Source organism: Sceloporus undulatus, chromosome 3, assembly GCF_019175285.1.
Source record: "Sceloporus undulatus isolate JIND9_A2432 ecotype Alabama chromosome 3, SceUnd_v1.1, whole genome shotgun sequence".
Classification (NCBI taxonomy): Eukaryota; Metazoa; Chordata; class Lepidosauria; order Squamata; family Phrynosomatidae; genus Sceloporus; species Sceloporus undulatus.
In genome coordinates this window covers 238,282,382-238,290,237 of record NC_056524.1, presented here as the reverse complement: position 1 = coordinate 238,290,237, position 7,856 = coordinate 238,282,382, and the positions used below count along the sequence as shown (strand labels likewise).

Below are 7,856 nucleotides of genomic sequence, written 5' to 3'. Positions count from 1 at the left end.
CTTCATCCACCATCTTGAGGGAGAGAGAGAGAGAGGCAGGCTAGCTCCACCAGGCATGCCTGGAAGAAGACAAGCCCTCCCTTCATCCACCATCTTGAGGGAGAGAGAGGCAGGCTAGCTCCACCAGGCCTGCCTGGAAGAAGACAAGCCCTCCCTTCAGCCACCATCTTGAGAGGGAGAGAGGCAGGCTAGCTCCAAGAAGCCAAGTCCTCCCTCCAGTCCATCTCCCCTGATCCAGGCCTCGGAGATTGAGAAGAACTGCTGGACCACATCCCCTTCCCCTCCACCACTTCTGTCTCCTTTTGTGTAGTGTCTTTTTAGATTGTAAGCCTGAGGGCAGGGAACCGTCTAATTAAAAAGATTGTATGTACAGCGCTGTGTAAATTTACAGCGCTTTATAAATAAACGTTAATAACAACAACAACAACAACAACATGGACCATTTTTCTCATCCTGAGACACTCTGGGGATCTCTTAAGCTATCAAAAATGTCCCCACTCAAAAATAAGTTTCTTAAAATTCACTTCTTATTTTGAAAAATTGAATTTTGAAAATGTTAGACCATATAACCTGTTTAAGAGATGATTAGGTCCACCAGAAGACCTAGGGCCCCTTCATACCTCATAGTTTATATCACTATATATGGTTATATCTTATGGAATATTGGAATTTGCATTAGAGAGAATAGTATTTAGAATTCTCAGCTAGAGAGCTCTAATTCTTCACCAAACTGAAAAGCCCAAGAAACCATAGCATGTAGCTTTGGCAATTTGAAGTGGAATATAGTGCTGTAATTGTGTAGGGGCAAACAATCCCCCAGAGAAGGAATTCATCTTCCGTGTTTTTGGTTTGCGGGGGGTGGGGGTGGGGAGGAGGCCAGGAGGCTCAAAACAGCTTTGGAGGACTGTATGCAGCCCCAGGGTGATACATTGTGTGCTTCTGTGCTAAGCCATGGTTTCACATTGTTTGTACACATACATACACTTTATACAAGCACACTGACATATCCAGCCACTGTGATTGTTAGAAGGAGCAAATATCAGTGCACCCTCAATCCATACATTTGCATTAGCCTTTTTGACTCCCTGAAACTGAGCCTGTTCTTTACATTACTGACAACATCCATTTGTTGTCTGGATTAGGCTCTTAAGATACAAACTTTATATAAAAAGAGTTTTGGTTCCCTGGTTGTCTGCTTTCATCCATGTTTTAATGAGAAACCTGTAATCTATTTAGTACAAAATCGCAGCTGTAAAGGGAAAGTTAGACACATTACTAATACAGAGAGTAATACAGGGAGTTAATTTCATTTGCAAAATATCTGAGTTATCTCTCTAGTAGGAAACAGAAGACTAGAAAGAAGGAAGTATGGATCTGGACTATGTTTTATATTAAATGTTTGTTGACATCCTAGGATCTAACCATTACAGCTGAACATTTAAAAAAAAATTTGGTTCAAAAAATGTAATAGGACTTTCTGCGTTTTTAATGATTCAGAGTTGAAGATTGAATCACATAGAGAAGATTTTATTGGCTGCTTAGGAGAGGTTTTAGATAAGAGGCAGACAAATTGTGACCTGCACATTGGACTGTACATCTCATAAACACTTCCTACTGGGTGTGGAAGTCCAACAACATGTGGAAGGCCACCAGATTCAGATGAGCCTTCTATACATTGCTCTTATTCAACTTAATGGATCTTACCTTTGTGTAGTCATAGGACTCTGCTGTAAGAATCCAGGACAAGTTCTTTCCCAATATATGTTACTAGCATTTTGCGCTGGCCTGGGGCCAAAAGTAGAGCTCAGGAGAGCAGAGCGTCGGCATGCTTCCAAGCCCTACTGTGCACCACGGTTGCCATCTTGGCGTGCTGCCGTTTACACGGGGCATGTAGTGACGACATCTGTGCGGCACAGCACCCAAACAGCACAACGCCACATGGACATCAGCATTGCATGCAAGTGCACCATTGGCGCCCCACGTGTGGCAGAAAAAGAAACCACCGGGAGCGGGTTCTTTTTAACCCTCACGGAGGCCACAGTGTTGGCTGCGGCCTCCATCCGGGGCAAAAAGGGGCGGCATCTTACTGAGTGGGGTGGGAAAAACTACTTCAAACTATACATTTGTGTACATACATGTATGTGTATCTTCTTATCTCTCTATTGTGGACAGAATTAATGAACTAAGTGTCCCTAATAGCTGTTAGAAATCTTTGTTAAAACATTTCTCTCTCCCTCTCTCTGTGTATGTAGTTGCCCCAGGACAACCCCCATATACAGCCATGCACTATCAAGGAGCATATGGGGCTCCTCCAGTTCAGGGTCAGCCAAATGGACCTCCTGGTGCTATTTGGATGCCAGCACCACCTCCACCTGCCAACTGCCCACCTGGACTGGAGTATTTAAGTCAGGTATCTCTCTTTCTTTCTCTTTCCATGTTCATTTTTCTTCCTGTTTGATAACTGAAAAGCATATCATTCATATCTTCTATTCTTCTGAGAACTTATTCTAAGAGGTTGGGAATCCTGTAGGTACTGAAGGGTGGATCTATGGATTCTCTATCTCATAGATCCAGCCATAAATAGAGTAGTTCGAGATTGATTTATTACCCACAAAGATAGCTGTGAAGGTTGAAATGTGTGTTTAAAAGCATTACATAGGTTCATTTCCCTGACTAGAGTTGCTTGTTGCTTTTCATCCAGATTTGCAAAGTTTAGAAGTGCATTATATCCTTCAAAAACTGTGCAAAAACTTTATCCTGGATCAGATGTTAAAACAGGAATGTCACGCAGCTCCACTTGTCAGAGTTCATGGCAGTTTGTCAGTGATGTGCAGGAGTTATGCTTTTTCTGCAGCTGCCAGCTACTTTTTTATTATTAGGGATGATGATGATGATAATGATAATGATAATGATAATAATAATAATAATAATAATAATAATAATAATAATAAATTTTTATTTATATTTCCCACTTCTCCCTTCAGATCAAAGCAGGATTACAGCAGTAAAAACATCATGAAATACATAGATAATACAAAATACATCAATCAGAAATAAAATGGGAAGAGTTGTTAACAGTATTGCTCACAGTTGTAAAAATCGGGTCATCGTATTCAGATATTCAAAATCAGATGACAGTTAGTAAAGGGTGAAAATATGGGCAGTGGCAACACCGAGAGATGGCTTGAACAGACTGTATGTGGATGGCTGTAGCAGCTGTCAGAATTGACTTAAAATCACACACAGACTTTTCCTGTATGAAGGGAGGCATCCATACAAGCAGGCCCAGAACTCTGCTTACACAACATATATCCTGTAGCACTTGTAAAGACACTCTTGGAGCCATCATATTTGAACAGATACTGAACTGGATTTACTAATTCTAAGTTTTTTTCGAATATACTCTTTATTGATTTTCCATCCAAAAAAGATAAAAAAAGAAAAAAAAAGAAAACATATTTATACACATCTTCATATTTCGTGCAATTGTTATACCTTTCATTAACACATTTATGTATACAATATTTTGTTTGACTTTGTTTTGTTCCTCTTCCTTAAATTCCCTGTTATCTTTATATTTTAATACTAAGGTTCTTCTGCCCTCTACCACCCTTATTTTCTATCTCACAGTGAAAGAATCCTATTAAAATTCAAAGTTTTGACACATTTACCTGGAAGTGAGTTAGATTGATTTTTATTTTGTTTTCTTTATTTGTTTTGTTTATGCTGTTTCTAAATATATGTATTCAGGATTGGATTAAGAACTTGCAGAGAAAACTCAGTTAAAGAGTTTTAAATCATGCAAACAAAATGCTTGATAATTGTGTAAAACAATGTTTCTGTTCCATTTCAGTTTTGCAATTTATGCATCTATTTTTAACCCTCTTACAGATTGATCAGATATTGATTCATCAGCAGATTGAACTTCTGGAAAGTATGTATCTTATTCTACCTGATATTATTAGCACATTAAAAAACATTTCAAATGATTGAGCTTCTAATGTTTAAAGCAGGGATGGCAAATGTGTAGCTTTCCAAATTTTTTTGGCTGGCAACTTCCAACAGCTCTTGCTATTTGCTGTGCTGCTTAGGTTTGATATGAGTTACTATCCAGCTATGTATGAAGAACAATACATTTCTCATCACTTCTTTAAAAACATTAGGGATTTTTAACAGTAAAATCCTATATTTGTTCTTATCTGGGTGTAAATCTAGTTTAATTCAGTGAAACTTTTCTGAGTAGACAGGTATAAAACTGCATAATTCTTATATTTATGACAAGGTTGGGAATAATGAGGCCTTCCAGATATTGTTGACCTGCAACCCCCACTATTCCTCACCACTGACTATGTTGACTATGTTGGCTATGATTGTGGAAGCTGCAGTCCAACAAAATTCCTGTCCCAGAATTATAGGATGCTCCTGATTCTTATACTTTTTTTTCTGGTGACGGAAGGGAATTTTTTGTGGGTATGTTATATGCCTTCGAGTTATCTCTGACTTATGGAATCTCTATCATAGGGTTTTCATGGCAAGTTTTATTAATGGGAGATTTGCCATTGCCTTACTCTGAATCTGGAGATGTGACTTGGCCTTGGTCATCCAGTGGGTTACCATGGCTGAGCAGGAGTTGGAACCCTGATTTCCTGGAGTCCTAGTCTAGCACTCAGACCACTAGACCACACTAGCTTTTCACAGGAAATAGGAATATATAAAATTGCTAGCCCCAGTTCAGTTTTCTCCAAACCATACATGCATTTTCATTCTGTTCTTTTTTCATGTAAAATTCCAACACTTTTTTCTTCCCCCACTGAAATATGTGCAATTTTTACTATAACTTTTCCCAATGTATATACTGTAATAGTATATATTTTTATTTACTCAGCCTACCTTACATACTCAACTTCCCTGTTAAATAAAGTATGCTTCTTTGTTTATTTCAGCTATTCACCTTTTAGCTACAATTGCTTTCTGTGCACTTTATATCTGGGAAGCATCCTGTAAGCCACACCAGTGTAATTGTGCTCAACTCAAGGTGTACATTTTCTCAAAGAAATTTTGAAATGAACAAGAGTGATTAGTTGGGTTATATTTAATTTGTGGAACAGAAGAAAAGAAGCCAATATTCTCTGGAATCACATACCATATATACTCGACTATAAGTCAAGAAATGTATGCCCCAAATGAACTCTAAAATCCTGGGTAGACTTATACACGGGGCAGTACAGTACTTTGACCAAGCTTCTCCCCAACTAGGCTGCCTCCACAAAGCACAGCCCAGCTGGGGACAGGCTTGGAAGGGCAGCCGATCGCTCCGTGACCTCTCCGCAGCTGGGCTTCCTCTACACAGTTGAGCCAAGTTGGGGCAGGCTGGGAAGGGCACTGGATTGCCCTGCAGCTTCTGACCAGCTAGGCTTCCTCCATGGGGGAATGCCCAGATCTGGAGAGCTTAGGAAGGGTGATGGGTTGCTCTGTAGCCTCCCCCCAGCTGTGCTGCTTCCACAGGGGGAAGCCCAGCTGGGAACAGCCTGGGAAGGGCGATCGATCACCCTGTAGCTTCTGCCCAGCTGGGCCCCTTCAATGGAAACAAGCCTAGCTGGTAAAAGGCTGGGAAGGGCGATCGATCACTCTGTAGCTTCTGCCCAGCTGGACTTCCTCCATGGGGGAAAGCCCAGCTGGGAAAGGTGATGGATCACTCTGCAGACTCTCTCCAGCTGGGCTTCCTCCACAGAGGAAAGCCTAGGAAGGAGGATGGATCACCTTGGAGCTTCTCCCCAATGAAGCCCAGCTGGGGAGACTCTGGGAAGGGTGATCGATTGCCAGCAGCCTCTCCCCTGCTGGGCTGCTTCCTTACATCTGACCCTCGACGTATCCATGGGACATAGAAAAATCCAGAATTTTGACCCCAAAAGATATAACCTTGACTTATACATGAGGGCTGATTTATAGTCAAGTATATATGGTAATTAATATTTTTGGCCAGGGTGTAAAAGTTATTTTTGGACCACGACTCCCAAAATCCTCCAGTAGTCATGCTGCTTGGGAGAGTCTAAAAAATAGTAGTCCAAAAAAAGGAACTTTTCCAATCAACACCATGGCCAGAAGTTCTGCCTAGTTTTTGTCTAGTGGCTTTATGCCACTGTATGCAGACATAATGGTCACTCATAGGGGACTCTTGGTTGGAGTTTCTCCATAATTTAGGGTTCACCACCATGTCTCTTGACAGACAGGCTCCCTCCATGAGCCAGCTAAAACCCAAGCCAGGCTCTCTTCCCATATAAACATTTCATGTTATGCCTGTTCTAAATTGAAGTTTTGTGTTTATTGGCAAAAATGTTTCTTTTAAATAGCAACATGTTTCTTAAAAGCTAAAGCGGACGTTAAATTAGATTGTTAACATATTTGTTTGCTATCAAATCTGGCTGGCATCTAGTAGAACATAGTGTGGCTCTGCAGGTATTATCTTTCAGATTTTCCATCACTGGAATTAGGGAGAAGCCATACTGAGAAAGGGCCTATAGGTGAGAGAATGTTTGGGTCAAACAGACAGCTGTATTTCTGTTTTCTTCTTTTCAGTCATCACTGGCTTTGAAACATGCAACAAATATGAAATAAAAAATGCATTGGGGCAAAGAGTTTACTTTGCAGCTGAGGAGACTGACTGCTGCACACGCAATTGCTGTGGACCATCACGACCATTCACAATAAAAATCATGGACAATATGGGCCAGGAAGTCATAGAGCTCATGAGACCTCTCAGATGCTCTAGTTGCTGCTGCCCTTGCTGTTTGCAAGAGGTAAATTGCTTGTTGCTCCTCAAGTTCTTTTTTTTTTTTTTTTTTTAGGAAAGCCCACTTACTCATCAAGATGTGATCCATGCACTGCTTCATATCCTCTTCTGGTTCCTGAACTTGCTCTTCACTATTCTTTTCCAAACTACCCCTAGCTTTGTCCATCACCCTTATCTTGCTACTCATATACTCATATACTCTGACTACAGCTTGGGAAACCTACTTCTTTTGGACTACAATTCTCAAAATGCCCTGGCCAGCCTGATAATAGCAGGTCTTGCCTATAACTTTAATATGCTGAGCAAAATAAGAAGGTCTCCCTTACATGGTTCCGCTCTTGCTTCTTCCCCCAAATATCTTTATTAATGCCTCTGTGACACTACCCACCCTAAAATGTACTTTTTTAGTAAAAAGTAAATTTTTATCGAAATTTTCACCTGTTCTATAAGCAACCCCTGCCTTCTATTCTCCAATAATGGAGGGGGAAACCCCTGTTTCTGGACTACAACTCTTATCAGCTCAAACTATCACAGCAGGTGAAAAGGATTGATGGAATCTGTAGTTCAAGAGGCAGGATAAGGCACCCGATTCTACCTCCTACAACTGAATGCTGGCCTGCGTGTGACGTTAACTGAATACAAGTTACCCTTGATTGTAAGGTCCTTCCTCCATATACAGTCGGCCCTTCGTATATACAGATTTTTTATACACTGATTCAAGCATCCACGGTCTGAAAATGTTCAAAAAATGTATAAATTTCAAATATCAAACCTTGATTTTCCATTTTTTATAAGGGACACCATTTTACTATGTATATTTAATGGGACTTGAGCATCCATGGATTTTGTTTTCCATGGGGGATCTTGGAACCAAACCCCAGCATATAACAAGGGTCCACTGTATTTACAATGTATTGGGGAAAACAATCTGCACTGGGATCCTAGCTGGAGGGGATAGGAAGGTTTCCGCCTTGATCTTGCTTGCAGTATCTATCTATCTATCTATCTATCTATCTATCTATCTATCTATCTATCTATCTATCTATCTATCTATCTATCTACCTAC

General features: G+C 40.5%; 1 protein-coding gene across 2 annotated transcripts in view; it reads left to right on the top strand.

Annotated features, from left to right (window-relative positions):
• Window positions 1-7,856, top strand: part of PLSCR1 (phospholipid scramblase 1) — a 40,271-nt gene that overhangs the window by 27,898 nt on the left and 4,517 nt on the right. For both annotated transcript variants that reach the window (XM_042457868.1, XM_042457867.1), the window contains exons 4-6: window positions 2,253-2,410; window positions 3,892-3,934; window positions 6,577-6,797. In XM_042457868.1, coding sequence (XP_042313802.1) covers window positions 2,253-2,410; window positions 3,892-3,934; window positions 6,577-6,797 — 422 coding nt within the window. The remainder of the gene's footprint in view (window positions 1-2,252; window positions 2,411-3,891; window positions 3,935-6,576; window positions 6,798-7,856) is intronic.